Source organism: Mastigoproctus giganteus, chromosome 3 (genome assembly GCF_048544385.1).
Source record: "Mastigoproctus giganteus isolate SK-2022 chromosome 3, ASM4854438v1, whole genome shotgun sequence".
Lineage (NCBI taxonomy): Eukaryota > Metazoa > Arthropoda > Arachnida > Uropygi > Thelyphonidae > Mastigoproctus > Mastigoproctus giganteus.
In genome coordinates, this window is record NC_143577.1 from 71,252,494 (window position 1) to 71,275,671 (window position 23,178).

The window sequence follows — 23,178 nt, forward strand, 5'->3', positions numbered from 1 at the left end:
TAAATCTCCGAGCTTTACTCCTTGCGATTTCTTTTTGTTTCCAAAGATGAAACTAAAGCACAAAGGAAATAGATTAATTAATACCTTGAAGAACCAAAAAAATTAAGGAGATACTTAACAGTTAAGGGAAAAAGAATTTCAGAGATAATAAATAAATATTAATTTATGGAATATGAAAGTAAGCTTTTCACAGTACATAGCTATGGACAAATAATTTAGGTACACTGAAAATAAAATAATGAATAAACAATATACATATACATAAAACAATGAACATGAATTATTATTCATGTGTTAACAAAATAAGACAGTTGCAGCATAGCACATAATGCGTTGGTTTGCTAATTAGTTTGTTGAAGGTAGGCTGCTGTTTGCATTTCTTTTCATCTGATTCCTCTATGCTTGCCAGTTAAATCTTTGGAAATCAATTTATGAGATTAAGGGGTGCATTCGAAACATTCTGTCCATTTGTTTGAGTCTGGAGGAGCTATATTTGGTTTGCTTTAGAGTTTTAGGCGCATTAGCAACTTAGACCATATTGTGCCGTATATATTGTCTGTAAATTGCATGTATTCTGTGGTCGATTTGTCGTTTTCTGGATTCAAAACCTGAGTTTCCAGAAAAAAACCATGCTATCCTCGCCTGATGCCAATTTACTCAGCCATGTTGTGAAAAAGGCCCATAAAAATTACTCTCTTTGTCGATAGGATTCGAACTCGCTTCTTTTCAACCTTTATGGGGAAAATGACGATTCTACAAACTACGCTACCCGCAAGTCAATCGATTGCAAAAATAATCAACTTTTTAAGAAGCATGACTCCAAACTCGTTAATTATCTGTTGCAGAGATTTCCTGTTTAAGTTATCATAAAGCTGTTGCCTGGGTATTGTATGAGAAAAAAAAACAAGTTTGCTATTGAGCCACCTTAGAACGCGGTACTCTAGAACAAGAAACGTTTTGACTGTTACTTGAGGAGCTACAAACCAGATTTCGGAAGCAGATGACAGTGTGGAAAAGATGCAACTTTGATCATAATTTATGACTCTCTCTCTCTCTCTCAGATCGCTGCTGTTTCTTGTTTGACCAACCATTTTGTTTTTTGAATTTTTTGGACAATATGAAAATAATGAGAATTAAAAGATTTTAGTCAAATATTACTCCTAGGTGTTTCTGCAATTTTAATTTCTATGTGGTTTGGTTGTTTCTGTAAGGAATAAGTTATCTGGGCAGATTTCTTGCATTGACGAATCTACACGTCTGTAAATTAGCATCATAGCTAAAATTGATTTCATCACTAGTTTTGAATTAATAAATAACTTTAAATCATCGGCATATGGCAGCAGATTTGGATTTACTTACAAGAGCGGCTGTCGGTTGGTTGTTGTAGGATTTTTAGACGCATCAGCAACTTGGGCAATATTGCGCCGTATATATTATGTCTGTAAACTACATGTGTTCTGTGGTCGATTTGCTGTTTTGCTGGTCGAAAAACCCGAATGTTCGGGATAAAAAACCATGCTACTATCGCCTGAGACCGAATAACTCAGCCACGCTGTGAAAAAGACCCATAAATTTCTCGATCATTGACGGAATTCGAACTTAGGTCTTTCCCACACGGTGTGGAGAGGACAGTGATTATTCCAACTGTGCTACCCACGAGGGAAGGGGTGGCTGTAGAGATGCTGAAAATAGATGCTGGATAGTACATCTCCTTGAAGAATGCCTGTTGTGGTTGTGACGTGAATATCGTCGGTGCCAGTGGGGAAAAAGAGATCTGTGATTTACGCTGTACTATAGATTAACACTGCGTCAATGAGAAAATATTTTTTAAGTATCTCGACAGCTTTCTTATTATCTGTGCTGTCAATAGCACCTTTGATGTCTAAATAAAAGATATCGCATTGTGTCTTATTTTAAAGTGCAGTGTGGATACGCACAATGGTTTCAGCTAGGCTTGTTGTTGTGGAGCATCTTGTATCATTATTACTACTAGCTTGTTTACGAATCAGAGCAATCCTGAAGGGATTTCCGTCCAAGGAAATTTCCATTGCCTTGGAAGGAAAGATTACTAGTGCACCTAGTAATAATTTGAACTAAACAATCAATGATGTATACATAACGCACTTTAATAAAAACTAGGGGTGCCATCTGGAGCTTCACTACTATCAAGGTGTAATTGGTTAATTATCTGCTGTACTTGTTCATAAGTTGGTTAATCAGCAAGGCTTGACTAGGAGGTATTTCATATTGCACGCGATCTGCTTGTTTCTAAGAACTGAATTCTTGAAATTTGTGCTGAATATCTTCAGCTCAGATGACATGATATGAATGAATTATCTTCAGCTCAGATGATATGAATCGCTTGTTTTCATATTGCACTTTAATCTGGTGGCGAAATCATAGTGTATTACAGTCAACTCAAAAGTGTGCTACATAGTGATGTGTCCCCACGTTAACTTTTGGCTGCGTCACTAGAGTTAATAACTTCTAGGACACCCTTTATTATTTGTTATTGGTAAATAAATAATTTAGTATTTGAATTAATGCATTCGTCATTAAACAACTTATTATTAATTAGGTTTTATTTAAAAAAAAAATAAGCCTTTTTAAACGTTTTTAAGATTACTTAATTTTTTATTTATTTTTTTTAATACAAACTGTGTTTTGATAAATGATAGATAACAATTTAAAAACAGAAACTTGCTCACAAGATAAAAAAAAATAAGTATGCCTATGACTGTTTTTCATGTAAGTATTATTAAACGATCACTTCTTCCTAAAATACAAAAAAAAAAAAAAAATTTTTTTCAGTTACAATGATTCTGGAATGGCTTATCTGATCGATTTGGTGTTTTCTCGTAATATTATCGATTGTTTTCTTTCATTCTGAGTATGTATACTCTTGACCCCGCTCTCTTGTCCTACACTCAAAATGATGACAGCATTTTTGTCTCTTGAATCTCCGCGTGCTTTGGACACCACTCACTACTGAACATTAATCAATAAAACGAAATCCATTTTTTTTTTACAGTGGATATCTAATATCGTGTTTCATTTGAACTTTCAAGTATAATTCAGAGCTTCCTGAGCGCACGTTGTGAGACATCAGCTGTTTTATCACATAGTAACTTAAGTCTACCGTCTGTTCACGATCTCGATTAACAATTTAGTAATTAACGGCAGTTTAGTAAACTGTTTACAGCTTGCTACATTTGGAACTAATGCTAATTTACAGAAAGTTGCGTTCTTTACCAGTTGTAACTAGGATAAGTCTTGTGACCTCTCTTTTCATAGCTGTAGCGGTTATAGTGGGTAATCCTTTATTTCTATTTGAAATATAGTACACATCTTAGTTTTATTATCTCCAGAATCAATGTACAGTATTATTAATTAGTAATCTGTAGGGCAATATTTTTCTTAGACTATACTAACTCTACACACTGAGGAAGGAGATTCGAAGTTTTAAAATTTCTCTATGGCTTTTATATTTAAAATTTCTCTATGGCTCTAATATTGTATTTAGTAAAACCCCATAGAGAAAATTTCAAGACCTCAGATTTCAATAAGAACTATTGCCTTCGCAATTTTATATCGAAAGTTTTTAGAAGTAGTTCTGCTATTTCATATAAGCAATGGAAAAATAAAACTGAGATCAAGAGTTTACTATAAACCGCCGAATGCGTCAAACTATAAATCACCGAATGCGTAACTTTCGCAAACAAATTTTTAAGAGCCACAGGAGAAAAGCGAAAATATTTTTTAGTTACAATAAAGTTTATTTAATAAGAAATGTTTTTTTTTGTGTGTGTGTGTGTTGACTTCATTTATCGATATTTAGGAGAATTTTTGTATTACCAACTCCAAGTGATTTTACAAATTGACTTCTATCAATGAGCTTATACATCAATCTTACATAATTGCATTTCAGTAAAAAATAAAATAAAAACTCATAACGAAAACTAATACCAGAAGCACTCAATATTTATGCATTTTTTTTTCTTCCAAGGATGAGCTGCTTTTCCAAGCAGCTCAGTCCGCACAATACATCACAGTCTGCCACACATTTGGAAATATTTGGGTTCAATTCCTGTCGACAACTGAAAGAGTTTTTAAGTTCCTCTTCATTTGTATTAGTAGTGGCGATTGATGCAAGAAAGCAATCTTATAGAGCATCAGCCCAAAAATATCCATATCATATATCCTAGCCCTTCTAGCTCTGTTTGTCTAGCTCTTCCTTAAATATATTCAAACTACCCACTTCTACAACAACAGATGAAAGCTTGTTGCAGCAATCAACAACCCGTTGGGTGAAGGAAAACTTCCGCACATCTATTCTGCAACCATCCTAACTCAATGCTGATGGGATTCTTCCTCTTGACCAGATTATGCACGTGAGGGTGCATAAATTAAAATTGAAGAAGGATGGTTGCAGAATAGATGTGCGTAAGTTTTCCTTTACCCAACCAGTTGTTGATTGCTGCAACAAGATTTCATCAAGCTTTTGATCAAGCCATTCAAAAACCTTCAAAAACACCTCAATCAGATCATCTCGAAGGTGCCTGGTCTCCAGACAATGTAATTTGAAAAACTGAAGCCTTTCTTGGTAAGAAAACCTTTTTTGTTCCCCTTGCTAATCTCATTGCCCTTCTCTGCATCCATTCTAGCAGATCTGCGTCCTTCTAGCAAAGTTCATGTTACATAAAAGTCCCTACCTGCTACATAAAAGTTCCAACCTGCTAGCAAAGTTCCTGTATATTATTGGCAAAACTCCATGAGCTCTCATGGCGGCTTGTCTACCACGTTCTTAAAATGCTTACATAATTATACATAAAAAAGCATAATGGTAAAAATGTATGACCGGTGTGCAATTGGGCTGAGTGCATTTAGAGTGTATGTTGTTCTAACATGTCCCCCAAATGATACTGCAGTGAAGTAACCTTCCAGGAATACAATGCTATTTCACGAAAAGACTTGTCGTTTCTTAGTAACTAGTTTTGCTGCTTCCAATAAAACATGGAAATAATAAATAAAATAATAACACAATATCGAATTACAATTAACCTCTCAGTTAACTGTAATTCGATATTGTATTGTAAACTGGTTATCTCCAGCCGCAACTCTATAGATTCCGTCAAGACAATGTAAACATTTCAAATAAAAAACGAATATGCAAAACAAATTATTTACAGAATCATAGTCGTTAATAATAATAAAAAAATTGTATTAGTCCATTTTTGACGCAATTTGACTGAAACCTCTCAATCGATTATTGATGTAGACCTTTGTAAAGTGTTCCTCAGTGTGATTAAAAATAAGTTATATTCCAAGTTGAATAGCTAATGAAAATATGATTTTTTTCCAAACCAAGTTAAGAGAACTGTTCAACAAAGAATGATCATATTTTTATTTTTCACAACACACCTACCTTTATTAATCATCCATATTTTGATGGCGCTTTACAAAGTAGTCCCCACTTGATAAAATGTAGCCACTCCAACATTTCTGCCGGTCTTCAAACACATGGTGGAAGCCATTTTTTGACATGCGTTTTATAAATGCTCCCGGTGTCTTAACAACTTCTTCTGACGACTGGAAACGTTTTTCTCGCAGTTTGTTCTTTAACTTTGGAAATAAAAAAAAATCGCAGGAGGTCAGGGCTGCAGGGCGAATGGTGAAAACATATGGCATGAATGCTGGCTAAGTACTCGATGACAGTGTGAGCAATGTGAGGTATCGCATTGTTGTGATACTGCATCCACCCACCCGGGAAAATACCGTGCAGTTGTGACGTCTGCGACGAAAGTGATCCTGCAAAGTTCTGTAGTAAAATCCCATAACAGTCGTATGTGGCACAATATGCTGGTAAACCATTCCTTGAATATCGCGCTCGTAGGTAGCCTCGTTGTCCTTCCCACACTGGGTGAAAAGAACTGAGTTCAAGTCTTGTCAATGACGGGAGGAATTTTTATGGGCCTTTTTCACAACGTGGATGAGTTGGTCGGTCTCAGGTAGCATGGTTTTTTCCCCGGAAACTCGAGTTTTGCGTCCAACAAAACAGAAAATGGACCTGAGAACACACGCAATTTACAGACAATATACATGAAGCAATATGGCCTTAGTCGCTGATGCTTCTAAAACTCTACAATAACAACGTTGAATATAAAAAAAAAAAAAAAAAAAAAAAAAAAAAAAAGAGATGACCATAACTTTTCCTGCAGAAGCCAAAACTTTGCTTTTTTTCGGTGTTGGCGATAACGTGGACTACAAACAGAACTCTGTTGCTTACTCGCTGGGTTGAAATGATGAAGCCATGTCTCATCCGTCATTATCACCATGTGCAGAACCTCACCATCTTCAGTAACCATCCGTTGCACCGCCTGACAAACCTCCATGCGAACTTGCTGTTGCTCAGGTGTGAATATCCTTGGAATCCAGCGTGCACAAACACATGTCATATGCAAATGGTTATGGAGAATACCGTGCGTGTTTCCAAATGATATTCTCAACACCTCTACCAGTTGCCTTACTGTAATACGACGATCTTCTCTCACAGTTACAGAAGTGGTTATGGTTTCTGTGGTGACAACAGTGATTGGAGTTCCAGGACTGCCAACTTTTGTGATTGAATTACGTCCGTCTTTAAATATTCCAAACAATCTGTGTGCTGTGCTATATGGAAGCGTAGATTCGCCATAAGCCTCTTTTAATATTCATACGTTTCAGCTGATGTTTTCTTGAGAAGGAAACAAAATATGAGAGCAGCATACTGTTCCTTGTGTGTCACGTCCATTTTTACAGAGGCGAAAATGAACAGGCATAAACTTGACCAACAGCCAAGGTCACACCATACGCACGAGTTGCTATGCCATGTAGCTTAGTTTAGTCTTAAATTCCGCAGCCAGCTACAAATAGCAAGCAGCTCGGTTGTTAATGAAAAATTGCGATCATTCTTTATTGAACAGCCCTCGTATATCTAACGTGTTCGACACAAACTACATTAAATCCAAAATGAAAAGTTTTATAGTGTCTACGAGTAGTTGAGTTTGAGCAAAGACAAACTGCGCATCTGCCCTTCTATCACCTGTTCTTATTTTCTTGATGATACCGGTAATTCTATACCCAATTTCCAGTATCAAGGTTACTCGTTAAGTTTAATAAGGGCAGATTCACTCATGACACAATGTTCTAGTGAAGAGCAAGAAAAAAAAAACGGACCGAGAGAAAAGAAAGAATACTTGATACAGTGATCCATAGAGAACACAACAAGAAAGAGCCACCAGCCACTTTAACCTCACGATTCATTTCGGGTTTAAAACCGAAAGACATAACCAACTTATTGTCGAAAGTATTTGGTTCGAATTTAAAGAAGAATCGAAAACTACGATTTTACAATGAGATGTTGTCATTGGAACATTTTGTTGAAGTCGATGACAAACCACACAATGACTGCGATTGTACAGATATTGAATCAGATTGTCTTGTTTAGATATAAATAACATTAATAAATTGAAAACAACATTATTAAATGAAATAATTTTATTACAGAAATATTAGTTTATTACAAAAAAGTAATTTTTATTTTATTGGTATTTTACTTAAAAACAAAATAAATTTTAATTTGAAAAAAATACATTTGGGTTACTGAAATAAAACTTTTCAATTGGACTTCGCACCTATTTCGTGCAAAGCAAGCATAATCCAATATTGAATCATTCGAAATTTCAATTACCATAATGTAGGTTTGGTTAAAAATTAAAGTTCAAGAATTTGCATAAAAAAACTATAGTTAGTATGTATGTATTAAGAAAATAAAAAAATGTAAACGTAGCCTAGTAAGTTTTTCTTTCAATTATTTTTTCTCCAAAAGTTTCATTCAGAGGATTTGAGTTGTTTTGCATATTTGCTTTTATTCTTCAATGTTTCTTCAACTCTCAAACTTTTATAAATTCAGTTTTTTTTTTTTTTTTTTTTTTATGAGAACCCCAAACACGAGAGGTATTATAACCTATAGTACTTAGTACCGTGCTTGGGTTGGAGGTTCAGAAGACAAAAGAAGATATTTGTTGATATTGGACTTGAACTTCTGTAGATTGTAATTTTCAGGAAATACGTACGAAGGAAGGTTGTTCCAGAAAACGGCAGTTGAATGAATAAATGAGGAAGATGAAAAGTTGGTTCTGTGGGTTTGAAGTTGGACAGTAAATGGATGTTGGCTGGTGGCGGCACGTGTTCGGACTGTTTTGAAAGAGAGAGCGGGAATTATAGAAGCCAATTCAGAAGAACAGTGCCCATGAAAGTATCTGTAGAAGAGGCATGCAGCAGAAACAGTGCGTCTATGAGAAAGCGAGTGGAGAGACTCTGTTAGAGATGAATCATTAATTAACCTAACTGCCCTCTTCTGAATGGAATCAAGAAGCCTGAGAGAGGTTTTGGGGGCACCACCCCAGATGTGGGAACAATATTCCATGGCAGGGCGGATTTGCGATTTATACAGAGTGAGCAGCTGTTTGGGAGAAAAGTAACGCCGAGAGCGAAAGAGAAAACCAAGTTTTTTAGATGCAGAGGAAGCAATATTTGTAATGTGCTTGTGCCAAGAGAGATTAGAAGTCAGGGTAATCCCCAAAAGAGATATATCATTTTGCCTAGAAATCGGAGTGTCACTAAAGATAAGCATAGGAGCAGAAGAATCCTTTTTGCGAGATATAAGACAAGATTGAGTTTTAGAAGGGTTGAAATCAACTAAGTTGTCTTTGCCCCACTGGAGAATTACCTGAAGATCGGCATTTAAGGAATTGGCAGCAGATTTTCGAGAACTTGAAGCTGATTGAGCTGGACAAGGTTTCTCAAAATGGAAAGTTGAATGCAATGTGCTATCATCGGCAAAACTATGGATAGGATTTCCAGTCAATGGAAGAAGGTCATTGATATACAAGAGGAAAAGAGTGGGGGAAAGAACTGAACCTTGGGGGACACCGGCATTAGTGGAGAAGTTAGAAGACAGAGAGCCATCTACCATCACCCTCAGTGAGCGAACAGAGAGAAAACTGGATAACCAATTACTAAAAACATTTGGCAAACCATAAGATGGAAGCTTGTTTAGAAGACCTTTATGCCAAACACGATCAAAAGCCTTTGAGATGTCAAGAGCAACTACTTGTGTTTCACCGAACCTTTCCATTGAATTAGTCCATAAATGGGTAACATAAGCGAGAATATCACCAGTGGATCGACACTGACGGAATCCATACTGGCGATCGTTGATCAGACGGAAGGTTTCTAGGTAGTTTAAGAGTTGGCGGTTAATTGATTTCTCCATTACTTTAGAAAGAGTAGAAGTAATTGCAATGGGACGATAATTGGATGGGAGGGATTTGTCACCCTTTTTAGGAACTGGCTGGATATGAGCAAATTTCCAAGCAGAAGGAAAAACACCTTTGGAATAAGAAAGTGAAAAAAGGCGGCAAAGAATAGGAGTAAGTTCAGGAGCACAGGTTTTGAGAACAAGTGGAGAAACAACATCGGGACCTGGAGCTTTCTTAGCATCAAGATTCATCAAAATCCTTCTGATATCCTTTTGACGGAAGACCACAGGAGGCATTGAGTGGAGAGTGTTAGGAATGGTGGGAGGTGTTTTACCAAGATCATTAATACATGAGCTGGAAGAAAAATGGGATGCTAGCAGGTCAGCTTTATCCTTGGCTGAAGTGACAACAGAACCATCTGGTTCGGACAGAGGTGGGAACAGAGATGGGCAAAAGTTGCGGCCAATAGCTTTGGCAAGAGACCAGAATGCTCGGCTACCATTAGGGCAAGAAGCAAGTTTTCTACTCTTAGCCTGTTCAAACTCTAGTTTGGACTGATTAATAACTGCTTTACAATTGTTGCGAGCTTTGGTGTAGGCAGAAAATGAAACTGAAGAATTAGAAACAAGCCAAATACGATATGCAACGTTCTTCTCTTGGACAGCCTTAGCACATTTATTGGAAAACCAAGGTTTAGATAAAGGACGAGATTTTAAAGTGGAGTGTGGGATAAAGGATTCCATTCCTGCAAGAATAATTTCACTGACACGATCTGAGCAAACGTTGACATCAGGAGTTTTGAAACAGTAATCAGACCAAGGAAAAGAAGAAAAGAAATCTCGCAGGTCATCCCATTTTGCATTCTTGTAATGCCAAACAATACGAGGTTGGGAATAGCCATGAGATAAAGGTTCCATTGGAGAAGAGACAATCACCAAGTTGTGATCTGAAGTGCCTAAAGGACCTGTCACTTCAACCTTGTACTTAGAAGGGTTGTTTGTGAGAAAAAGATCAAGCGTATTGGCTGTATGATTAGGATTGTCCGGTAATTCTTGTAGGTAAATGAACAATCTGTGCTAGGTCATTAGTAATTGCAAACGCCTCAGCATCTCGACCTGCTGGGTCGGTGTGACTAGAAAACGGAAGCCAGCTGGAGTTGTGAACGTTAAAATCACCAAGGAAAATTACCTCACTGTTAGGAAAGTTGGACTGGAGAAAGTCAAGTTGCAAGGAGAGGAATTCAAAGAGCTCCAAGTGATTAGTGGAGTTGGGAGAACGGTAGAGACAACAGATGAATTTTACACAATGAGATAGAGAGATTTTAAGCCAGAGAAGATCAAAGAGAGGAGATTCCAAATTGCCAAGTCTCTGACAGGGAATATCAGAACGGACATATGCACAAGTACCACCTTTGAGGCGAAAGGAATCATACAGCAAATAATTTGGACATCTGAGATGAGCAGTAGTTGAATCAACTGATAACTGAGATTCAGTCAGAAAAAGTACATGGGGTTTGGAAGACTGCAAGTGGAAATGGACATCGTTGAGATTAGAATTGAGACCACGTATATTTGTGAAATGAATTAGGAAGTCCTTGGGAGGTTTAGATCTTTTCGCAGATAAGCTTGCTCTATTATTTTGACAATTCATGGTGTATTCAATAGTAAGAAAAAGTGGGTGGGACATGCTGTATGAAGTGATGAAATTTTTGGATATGGCGTACATGTGGTAAGAATATACCCAGATCCTTGACATAACGTGGCCTCGACAATGCTCCCCGCATACACACTACTCGGACTCCCTCCAGTCACTATCTGGCAGAGTAGAGGTAGCAAGATTATACACTAGCTGATCCGGAAGCTTCCTAGAGAGTTACCAATAGGTTCAGTCCGGTGTACTAACTAGCGGCCGGCCTGCGAACACCGTTTTAGAGCTGTACCCTCGAAATGTAAGGAATATTGGATCTCGCCACGACATTCATCATAACCTCAAAAATCATCAATCATACTGCATGATGGAAGAGATAGGGAAGGGTTGGCCAGGAACTTAGCTCTAGAGACTAAACATGGGTTCCACCACTTCAAGCCTCCAATAAGCAAAGTGGTGGTATTTCACCGGTTGATGAGAGTCATCTACCACCTAGTACTGCCTGGTAACATAGAGGGGCGGCGTTCCTCCATGTGGTGTGGGCGCCACACCTCGACCCCTGCTTACGTTGGTTCACACCTGGGTGGTCACCCACCATGTACTTGTGCATGAAGGTTATACCCAGGAGTTGTTTTAACTGACCTGTATAATTTTAAATGATTATTCCTAATGAAATATAACTTTCTATAATTCTGAAAAGGGTGTTAGATCTCGTTTCCAAAGTCAACTTTCCCAGAGATGAAGTCGCTCTTTGAATGATTTTATTAACGACCATGACTGAAAAAGCAACAGATCGAGAGAAAAGAAAGAAAGTTTGATACGGTGATTATATGGAAATCATTATAGAGACGCAAGAGAAAAGGCTATAAGCCTTTAAGCTCCAGTTATCTCTTTTGTACTACCGGTGGCGAGTACAAATAGTTTATTATCTGGACGCCCACGTATCGCAAAAAAGAAAAATTCGAGATGAACCCAGAATCGTCTTTTACTGTACACAAAATGACGAGACAAAATGCGAGAATTAGTCCAGAAGTCAAGGGTTTACATGGTTTTTCTGCTTTCGGAAAATTAGATTGTTATCCCCCAAAGTAGATACGCCAACCATAGAGTACATACAGTTTACAGAGACAATCTCTCGAAAACTCAAAATAAAAAAAATAAAAAAACTCGCTATGACGAATATAACAATTGTTCATACAGACAAATGGATTGTCAAACAGATCTAACGGGAAATTTTAATTTTCGAGAAATATACTCAAATCTACAGGTTGGTCACTCGTCTAGTAGCAATATATTTCTGAATGTATTAGATTTAAATTTAAAATGAACGTTTGTGCCGTAATGAGCTTTTCTTTCGTTCTTAGACTGCCGAACTGACTCAATATGAGATAATATGCAAGTCCAAACAGATTTCTCTTTCCTCAGAGTAAATGTGAATTAACTTCAAAAATATCGTTCCAGAAGAACAACTGTAAACAGAATAGAACTGAATTAAAATTGGGTCAATGAATTACTTAAAGAAAAAAAATTAAACAAATATTGTATTATTCACCTTCATGGGGTGCTTTATTCACTGAAATGAGAAAGCTTCAAAACTAGTTCTCAGCAAAAGTAGTTTAAACTTATTCTTCTGTTAAAGATTATTCTTCCCTTCTCGTCCCCTTGTATTCTAGCAGTGACCCCCGACTTGATAAGTAGATAGGAAACCTATGTACATCCTTCCAATATTTGCAAAGAAATTAGGTTCTTATCATAATGCAGTTGATTTGCATGCAAAAAGAAAATGGTCCCTCGGGTGAAGGTACCTTTGTTTACAAAGCATTTAAAGATATTTGATTCTTTCTATAAATTATCATTTCTCTCTCTCTCTCGATTGGAATCTAACAAAGCTTTCATGCATAACTCTGAACTATGAGTAGAACACAACACATTCATCATAAAAAGAAGAAAAATTCTTGTAAATTTGTCTAGTCTCAAAAGTCATTACAGGATAAGTTCCCGACGTTATTATAAATTTCGAAGACGGATATCTAAATCTCATTGGTTAAATGACTGCCCACATTAATAAATATGTAGTAATGTCTACTGAGAGGCATTCGAAATGACAGCCCACATTAATAAATATGTAGTAATGTCTACTGAGAAGCATTCGAAATGACAGCATCTTTATTAGCAGATCCTCTTTCGTTTACCAAAATGCACACATGGAAAAGTTTTTTCCATGTGTGAGAAAAAATCCTAAGTTACATACAATCGGTAATAATAATGCCACATAGCGGACAATATAAATATTAACTTGAAGTAACACATACAGAAATATAATAGTTAATATGCTATGCGGACTTCCACACTTTCATCCATTGAATGTAAGCACTTCATAGATAGCTTGTTCGTTATAATGCCAGAAATAATGTCTTATCTACTTCTTTTTTTTTTTTTTTTTTTTTTTTGTCAACGCAGAAATCATTTCTGCATTAGCGGGTATTTCCTTTTTTACAACCATCCCAAGAGAACATACAAACGTTATTATAATAGAAACTAGTTGTATTATATACATATATATACTACAGTACAGTCCCCTGAGTCAAGAAGAATTTGCATATTCATTATTACTATGCACAACAAAAATCACAGAAAAGAATTAAAATAAATTTTTCGTACTAGTAAATATGAAAAATGCGCATAGCATAGTACAGTTAATTTATCTAAATCGGAAAGCCTATATAAAGTCAAGGTGGGTGGGTGATATCCAAAAGTTAAGTTTATCATAAAATCTGAGATATTAAGAAAATACTTCTTGGTTGCTTCTATCAAATTTCTTTAGAAGAATATTATCAAAATATATTGGGTTTAACAATAAATATGCTCCTATTTTCCTGAATAGTTATCCATAAGATTGACAACCCAAAATTGAGATGTCAGTTCTACATAATTCAGGAGTTTAAGAGTGAGCATGGTTATCCTTGATGATCAACCAATCCTCACAATCGGAGCAATATGGCCTTAGTTGCTAATGCTCCTAAAAAACAAATAACAACAACAATCCTCACAGTAAACTCTTCTGCTGTTACAAAGCTGGCATTTTACTATGGTAATAAATCTTACTTACGAATTAGTTTCAAAACCAAATCGGAGGTTGTAAAAAGTTGGAAGTATGAAGAACAATAAACATACAAGCGCGATTTTTAATCAAAGTTAAGTGCCAAATATTTCAAAATTTTCTTTTGTACTGAAATCACACTATCATATATATTCCACTACTCGGAAAATGTGAATAATATAAGATGTAATCATTATGTTAATATTTTTAACTTAAATGATCCTCCAATCGTAAAATTCCAGTTTCTCTCTCACTGGGAATATATGCATTTTGGAAATGCAACACTTCTATCTTATCAGTATTTAGTATAGACGACATTAATGCGTTTGAAAATTCAGTATCAAAGGTACTGCATCGATCTATACAGAAATGAATTTTAAATCTGGACACCTTACTAATAGAGTGAATAACTGATTAATTTAAATACCTTTGGCTCAAGTTGATCGGCTATTGATTGCGAGTATGTTGGCCAGCAAAATGCACATTCCTCCACATGATGTCCAATGTATAACTGATATTAAATCAAAACTATGCCAGTAGCATGGCAAAACTGTTGAGCGAAAATAATAAATTAAACTAATTAACAAGACTAAAAATTGTAGCAGAAAATTTTCCAAATAATTTAGAAAATCCAATTAAAAATAATAAATCAATTTTAAAATTTAGGGCCAATTACATAAGAATTTAACGGCGCCCTCCTCGTAAGGTGCCAGTTCCAAATTTTTATTTTATTGTAGTTAGTTTAGTCTCTATTTGTGATATTTCACGTAATTTGGAACTGGCACCTTACGAGGGGGGCGCCGTTAAATTCTTATATTTATATATTCTTATTCTTATAAGAATATATAAATTCTTATATATATATATATGAAAGAGAGAGGAATCAGATTTAACGGGCAAAAATTTGAGTAGAGGTGCCGCAAAATAAAATAAATGACTTAGGGGTGCCGTTATTAAAAAAAAAAAAAAAAAAAAGGTTGAAACCACTGGGTTAGAGTGCAAAGATGGAGCTCCATCTTAAAAAAATCCTTTTTTAATATTGTCACAGGTGGGGGGGGGGAGAGAGAGAGAGAGAGAGAGAGAGAGAGAGAGAGAGAGAAGGGTATTATGCATGTTATAGCTTAGGGCCACATCAAATTTAAATCCAGCACTGCATCCTTATTATGCAATCTTGTTTTCCTTTGCGATCCAATTAACGAATCTTGTATAATCATCTAAGCGACTTTATCCAACTGTTTTTATTGTTTATAAAATTCGTTTCATCCAAAGGGATGTTTGTTTTGTCTTTAACAATATATGGATGTTCTTATTTCTTTAAAAAACAATAAAATAAAGTTATAGTAAAAATTAAAGCGTTCTTATTGGCCAAGTACTGCGGAGGTATCCCCCACCATCTTTTGCTCCTTTATAACGAAAACCATCTCAGAATGACCAAGATTACAAAAAACATTCCAACTAAGGAAAATCAGAAAGAAAAATATACAATATTTTAATCATTGCAGCTACACGGTTGCAAATTATTATTAAGGTGCCTTTTCATTCATTCCAATTCTGTTGTAGCAATTCCGGTATCTTGATACTTAGATCCGTAAAGAAGTTCGCAGTGTACAACACGCAGTTTATAAATGCAGCATAAATCACATAATTTTCCAGGAGGGACAATTTATTGTGCAAGGCCAGAGCAAGCTTGTTGGTATTAATCCACCATTACGATTTTTCATGAACTCCTCTTATTTTTTATTTATTTATTTATTTTATTTTACTTATTTATTTTTTATTTTATTATTTTTTTTTCTATAATGTTGAAAGCGAGACAATTTCGATCGATATGAAAGGCCAGGTATAAATAAAAACTTGCATTTTTCTGGAATAGTAGGAGGAAGAGAACTAAAGTGATGTGCTCAAAGGTGCTCTTGGTGCTCTAATTTTCATGTGCAGTAGACTGAACTGCTGGTATAGACAAAAATTGGAAGGCCTTGATTTCACAGTCTCGTGCTGCCTGGGGCTGTAATTCCTAGATGCAGCTATTATGAGTGGAGGCCTGCGTGTCAGGTACAGTTTAAGTAATGCTGAAATGAAAGGAAGTGATAATTAACTGAAGGTAGAGTATACTCTTAAAAATTAGAATGAAACTAGATCTACAATATATGTGAATTACCGAAAACAGTAGGTATATGTGAAAATATTATGCATGAGGAAAATATACCACCAAGCTTCTTTAAGAGAAAAAAAAATCATACATACAATGGGCATTTGAAAGTTAGTGGTCTGAGTATGAAGGATATATTTGAGTCTGGTAACATATTAATTTTCAATATCGTCCTGTTTGGAGTCAATACATTTCTGCCACCGATGCTGAAATGCGTTGATTCCAGCTGCGATGAAAGTTTTCGCTTGGGCCTCCAGGAATGAAACAACTGCAGCAATGGCGTCACTGTCTCTCGGAAAATGCATTCCAGCCAAGTATTTTTCCAAATTAGGAAACAGGTGAAAGTCCGATGGTACTAGATCTGAAGAATGCGAGAATAGTTCAAGATTTCAAAGCCGCGTTCATGCAATGCAGCCATGACAACGAGACCTGTGAGCAGGCGCGTTGTCCTGGCGAAACAAGACTCCTTTGCTGAGTTTTCCTCGGCGTCTATGTTTTCACGCAAACGTCTCACAAGGTCTGCATAATATGCTCCTGTGCCTGTTTCCCCTTTCTGGAGGTAGTCCACTAGTAACACTCCCTTCTCCCCCCCCCCCCCACGGCAAATCAGGTTTTTCGTCCAGCAAAACAAGCAAATCGACCATATAACACACGCAATTTACGGACATAATACACAATGCACGGCAGATGAATTTAATTATTCGGGTGGCTTAAAAACACTCCATCGTCTGCGCGGTAGCACAGTGGTATCGTCACCGTCCTCCCCACACCGGGTGAAAAATACCGGGGTTCGAATTCCGTCAATGAATGATGCGAGAAACTTTAATGGGTTTTTTCACTCCGTGGCTGAGTTAGTCGGTCTCAGACGTAGATAGCAAGGTTGGATGAAAAACTCACAGAAACTGGGCGGTTTTCGTCCAACAAAATAGCCAAATCGACCAGAGAACACACGCAATTTACAGTCACAAATACGGATTTATATAATCAATTACGGGTAACCCTAATATAATAATAATAATAATAATAATAAGTAACACTAACACTCCATCAGCTTCCCCAAAAACCGATGGTGTCATCACTTTTCTAGCAGAAGGAATCGACTTGGCTTTCTTTGGAGGGGGTGAAGAGCTGTGTTTCCACTGTTTGGATTGCTCCTTTGTTTCTGGCTGAGGGTGATGGACCTACCTCTCATCCATGGTCACAAACCTTGCAAGGAAATTTGTTGGATCTTCTTGAAAACGATACACATTAGTAGATATGTAGGGGGTTCTAACACATTTGCATAAAGTCTAAATGTTTTTAAAACACAATTGTATAAGATCTGGAGGGATTTAAACACTTTTGCATACTATCCCACGACTACAGGTGTGAAAATTATATTTAGTTCACATTTCGTACCCTAGATGGCGCCACATGCTTACCGGTTTTTGTTTTGTTCGTATTTTTGTCCCTAGATGGCGCCATGTATATATCTCTATTTAATTTTTTTTTTTACAGTACCAGAGTCTTTTTCTTGTGTGTATGGTTCATTTTTAATTAGCCATACATTCTTAAGTTGTGTCTGAAACGTTTTATTGGTACATTTTCTTCCTTTTTGTTGTATTCTCACAGTTTTAAAGCTTTATGGATAAAAAGAAAATTCCTTTTTGCTGTTTTTTACAGTACCACAGTCTTTTTCTTGTGTGTATGTCTAATTAAAAATGTATTTTCTTTTTATCATTAAGTTGTGTGTAGAGTCTTTTTCTTGTGTGTAAGTTAACCTTTTGAAAATACATTTTATTATTGTATATCTGTTAATATTTTTTAACCCTTTATTACTGTCTGAAGTTGTGTGTAAACCATTTTATTGACTCATTTCCTAAAATCCAAAACTCAAACATCAAGAAAATTTCTGCTTTTTAATGAATACTTTTAAAAAGCTACATCTATGAACATTTTTAGAACTCGAACAATCTTTTTAATAATCAAAAAGACACAGTCTAATGAAATGGGAATAAATGAGCATAACGTTCAATATAACATTTCCTTAACTCTGATATCATACCAAGTACTGATAAAAAGAAAAAATACATTTTAATTAGCCATGCATGTGATAAAAAGAAAATACATTTTTTTAATCAGTTGTACATGTATTCTCTGTATACATTCTTAAGTTGTGTCTGAAACATTTCTTTTTGCTGTATCACATTGTAGCTGTTTGGACCGTCGAGTCCCTACCAGCCACGGGGAAAACGTATACTTTCATTGTATCTTCTTTCTTTTTGCGGTATCACTTTGTAGTTGTTTGGAAGTTCAACCTCCCCCAGCCAGTTGAGGAATGGCCTACCGTCGAGTCCCTGCCAACCACGGGGAAAACGTATACTTTCACTACATCTTCTTTCTTTTTGCGGTATCACTTTGTAGTTGTTTGGAAGTTCAACCTCCCCCTGCCAGTTGAGGAAAGACCTACCGTTGAGTCCCTGCCAACAACGGGGAAAACGTATACTTTCACTACATCTTCCTCCTTTTTGCGGTATCACTTTGTGGTTGTTTGGAAGTTCAACATCCCCAGCCAGTTGAGGAATGGCCTACCGTCGAGTCCCTGCCAACCACGGGGAAAACGTATACTTTCACTACATCTTCTTTCTTTTTGCGGTATCACTTTGTAGTTGTTTGGAAGTTCAACCTCCCCCAGCCGGTTGAGGAATGGCCTACCGTCGAGTCCCTGCCAACCACGGGGAAAACGTATACTTTCACTACATCTTCTTTCTTTTTGCGGTATCACTTTGTAGTTGTTTGGAAGTTCAACCTCCCCCCTGCCAGTTGAGGAAAGACCTACCGTCGAGTCCCTGCCAACCACGGGGAAAACGTATACTTTCACTACATCTTCTTTCTTTTTGCGGTATCACTTTGTAGTTGTTTGGAAGTTCAACCTCCCCCAGCCAGTTGAGGAAAGACCTACCGTCGAGTCCCTGCCAACCACGGGGAAAACGTATACTTTCACTACATCTTCTTTCTTTTTGCGGTATCACTTTGTAGTTGTTTGGAAGTTCAACCTCCCCCAGCCAGTTGAGGAATGGCCTACCGTCGAGTCCCTGCCAACCACGGGGAAAACGTATACTTTCACTACATCTTCTTTCTTTTTGCGGTATCACTTTGTAGTTGTTTGGAAGTTCAACCTCCCCCTGACAGTTGAGGAAAGGCAAGAAAATACATTTTTTTAATCAGTTGTACATGTATTCTCTGTATACATTCTTAAGTTGTGTCTGAAACATTTCTTTTTGCTGTATCACATTGTAGCTGTTTGGACCGTCGAGTCCCTGCCAACCACGGGGAAAACGTATACTTTCATTGTATCTTCTTTCTTTTTGCTGTATCACTTTGTAGTTGTTTGGAAGTTCAACCTCCCCCCGCCAGTTGAGGAAAGGCCTACCGTCGAGTCCCTGCCAACCACGGGGAAAACGTATACTTTCACTACATCTTCTTTCTTTTTGCGGTATCACTTTGTACTTGTTTGGAAGTTCAACCTCCCCCTGCCAGTTGAGGAATGGCCTACCATCGAGTCCATGCCAACCGCGGGGAAAACGCATGTATTCACAGCGTGGCTCCATAGTACAGGCTTGTAGAATCTTAGCAGATCTGATACTTGAAAAACACAAAAGTTGTAGAAAAACAGTGAATGTAACGACAGAGGGTATACAACTCATATATAAAGTGTTCTTCACATCCGGTGTTGCATAGTTTTTAGGTCTACTCCACCCAGTGGATATATGCTTAACTCAAGAAGAATAGTAGCGTGACAACGTCTACCCATCCTGTTTTTTTGGTCTACGCCTACCGGGATATGTGCTTAACAATATAACGCAAGAAGAATAGTAACATGACGACACCCTCCATCATTTTTTTATTTACTGAAACGATAAACACATCAAATAAGCTCATCGGAATATTTGTGTTAATTGTGTAATGTCGCAACTTGACAATTTCCTCCTTCACGTTTAATTTTACTGAAGCGATAAATGTAATAACATGACGACTTTCTCCATCACTTTTTATTTACTGAAGCGATAAATAATCTCATCGGAATATTTGTGTTAATTGTATAATGTCACACCATGACAACTTCCTCCTTTATTTTACTGAAGTGATAAGCATATCAAATAAGCTCATCGGAATATTTGTGTTATGTACCACCATGAGAACTTTTTATTTTTAAAAGTGATAAAAAATATTTTCTTTCGAGTGTGTCTTTTCACAGTTTTAAACCTTTATTGATCCTTTGATAAAAAGAAAAATTCATTGTCTTGTCATAGTATTAACTACTCCATCAGTGTATTTTTTTCTTGTGTGGGTGTAAAGCTTTTTATAGGTTCGTTTCCATAGAGATTCAATATGAAGATAGTTTTAATTAGAGGTTTTTTATTATTATTGTAACCCTTTGTTATTGTCTTAACTTATGTGTGTAAACCCTTTTATTGAAACATTTCCTAAAATCAAAAAAAACTCAAACATCAAAGAAAATTTCTGCTTTTTAATGAACACTTTTTTTAAAAAAAGGTACATCTAAGAAAAATTTTCTGCTTTTAATGAACATTTTTTTTTTTTTTAAAAAGTTACATCTATGAACAAACAGTAACATTTTCAGATGGGTGGAAGCAGTCCATCCGCCAATCTTCACGTTGTGGTTCCGAGATAATAATAATCACTATCAGGATGATGACAAATATAAATAGTGCGATGCCTTCGACACTGTCCATTCCTACCTGTGGAGATAGAGAAATGTTAGCAGACTATTATAATCCTAAAGTAATAGGTAGTTTCAGTTCTATTGACGCTCTTCAAAAACATACTAAATTACCCAGACGTGTTGTGCGCAAATTCCTAGCTAGTCAACCTACTTACGTGAGACATCGACAGCAAAGAATTAATTTTCGGAGGAATCAAATTAAAGTTCCCGGACTTAATCACACTTTTCAATGTGACCTGGGTGACCTGTCGGCTCTCGCTGACTCAAACGATGGATATCGTTACCTTCTGGTTTGTGTGGATTGCTTCTCGCGATATTCTTGGGTCAGAAAACTGAAAAGCAAAAATGCCAACGAGGTGGTGCAGGCGTTCAGATCTATTTTCGAAGAAGAAACACCGTTTTGTGTTAATACCGACCAAGGAAAAGAATTCACTAATGCGTCTCTTCGTCGGTTATTCCAATCCCTTGGTATCAATTTCTATACAACAAGATCGGAAAAGAAGGCAGCTATTGCCGAGCGCTTCATTCGTACACTGAAAGAAAAAATTTATAAGTGGATTTCTTATTCCAAAAGTCAGAAATATATTCACGTACTCGACGATATTGTGGCTACGTATAATCGTACTACCCATCGTTCTATAGGTATGGCCCCTGTAAAAGTCACACTTGCTAACGAAGAAGAAGTGTATAATAGGCTCTACCACAGCCATAGCAAAACCCCGAAACCGAAATTTAAAATCGGAGATAGAGTTGTTTTGAGCAGCGGGTCTCACCCTTTTCGCAAAGGTTACTGGGGGAATTGGACGAGAGAAGTGTTTACTATTACACGTGTTTTGAAGCGTAACCCTGTTGTGTACAGTGTGACAGGCCGTGATGGTGAGCAGATAGAAGGAACGTTTTACGAAACACAGTTACAGAAAGTTAACTTTGACGATAATCTACCACCTGACGTCTACCCCATCGAAAAGGTACTTAAACAAAGGACAGTTAGAGGACAACGTCAGTTATTAGTCAAATGGTTAGGCTACCCACAAAACTTCAACAGCTGGGTCAGCTCACAAGATGTTTTTCCTTACACTACCCAGTAATGCTAGTATGGATCTGCATCCTAGAAATTCTCAGTCACAATTCACAGTGGAACTGCCTAATGCTGTTTCTCTCTCGGGCAAATGGGAAGTAGCACTTGCAGAAGTACATTTTCCTCTTTCATGGGATAATATCTCCGATGGATGGAACATATTCACAATACACCCCAAAAAGAAAAAAGAAGTCAGAGCGATGACAGTATTAAAAGAAATGTATACCACTTCCTCAAAACTTATCGATGATGTTAATTCTGTCGACAGTGATATTCAACTGAAAGTGAAAACTGACGGAACGAAAGAACAGTTCACGTTAAGGGTGAAGAACGAGGGTATAGTGAAAATCTCTAAAGTTTTTACACGGGTTATAGGTATCGATAAGACATTTAGCGAGGATCAAGGAGGGTTCCATATTTTCAGAAATTATCACGTCGGTGAGTGGGTTTCCAAGAAGGAAATCACATTGCCTAAAGAAGCAGCCAATAGAACGATCACATATCGGGGTGTGAAAGCAGAAGCTGTTCAGGTCTGTAAACTACCACGAGGGAGCTACAAAAGTATACCACAGGTGCTTAACGCAATGATGAAACTGGCACCCCAACTCGATGCAAAAGTGAACTCCATAGGTATAGTATCTATCGAAATCGATCCATCGGTTTACCTTCGATTCCCAAAAACAGGACTCGGTCAGATGCTAGGTTTCGAAAAACTAGGCAGAGATTTAGAAGGTAGAGTTTACGCTAAGTATCAGGCAGATATATATAGGGGTGTCAGTTCCTATTTCGTCTATTGTAATCTAATTGAGGATCAGGTTGTAGGCGACACGAAAGCGCCACTGTTACGTGTCGTATCGTTTTCCAATAACGGAGAGTTCTCGCATTTAGATTATTATCCCCTCCAGTTAAACACGTTCCATACCGTTACAATCCAAGTGCGTACAGATAGCGGTGAATTCGTGCCGTTCAGTGAGGGAAAGACTACAATTAAACTCCATTTCCGTGAACGATGAATGCGTATGTCCATTACTACACAATACAAGCAGGGGGGAACCCATACTTCGCTGGGCCCTCTATCCAGAGAGGTCACGGTTTAGGAAGCATCTTCCGAACAGCATTCCGTTTTCTGACTCCGATACTGAAACCTGCAGCAGCTTTCATCGGTCGACAAGTACT

At 37.0% G+C, this 23,178-nt stretch overlaps 2 protein-coding genes across 2 annotated transcripts in view; one reads left to right on the forward strand and one right to left on the reverse strand.

The window, feature by feature from the left end:
- Positions 1-16,084: 16,084 nt before the first annotated feature.
- The window catches only part of LOC150088075 (tetraspanin-6-like), a 167,994-nt gene continuing 160,900 nt past the window's right edge, over positions 16,085-23,178 (reverse strand). The window contains exon 6 of the mRNA XM_090370009.1: positions 16,085-16,118. The gene's annotated coding sequence lies outside the window, so the exon portion shown is untranslated. The remainder of the gene's footprint in view (positions 16,119-23,178) is intronic.
- LOC150088076 (uncharacterized) lies at positions 20,915-22,012 on the forward strand. The gene is made up of 2 exons (XM_090370007.1): positions 20,915-21,375; positions 21,499-22,012. Exons 1-2 carry the CDS (start codon positions 20,915-20,917, stop codon positions 22,010-22,012), a joined length of 975 nt encoding a protein of 324 aa, XP_090226133.1.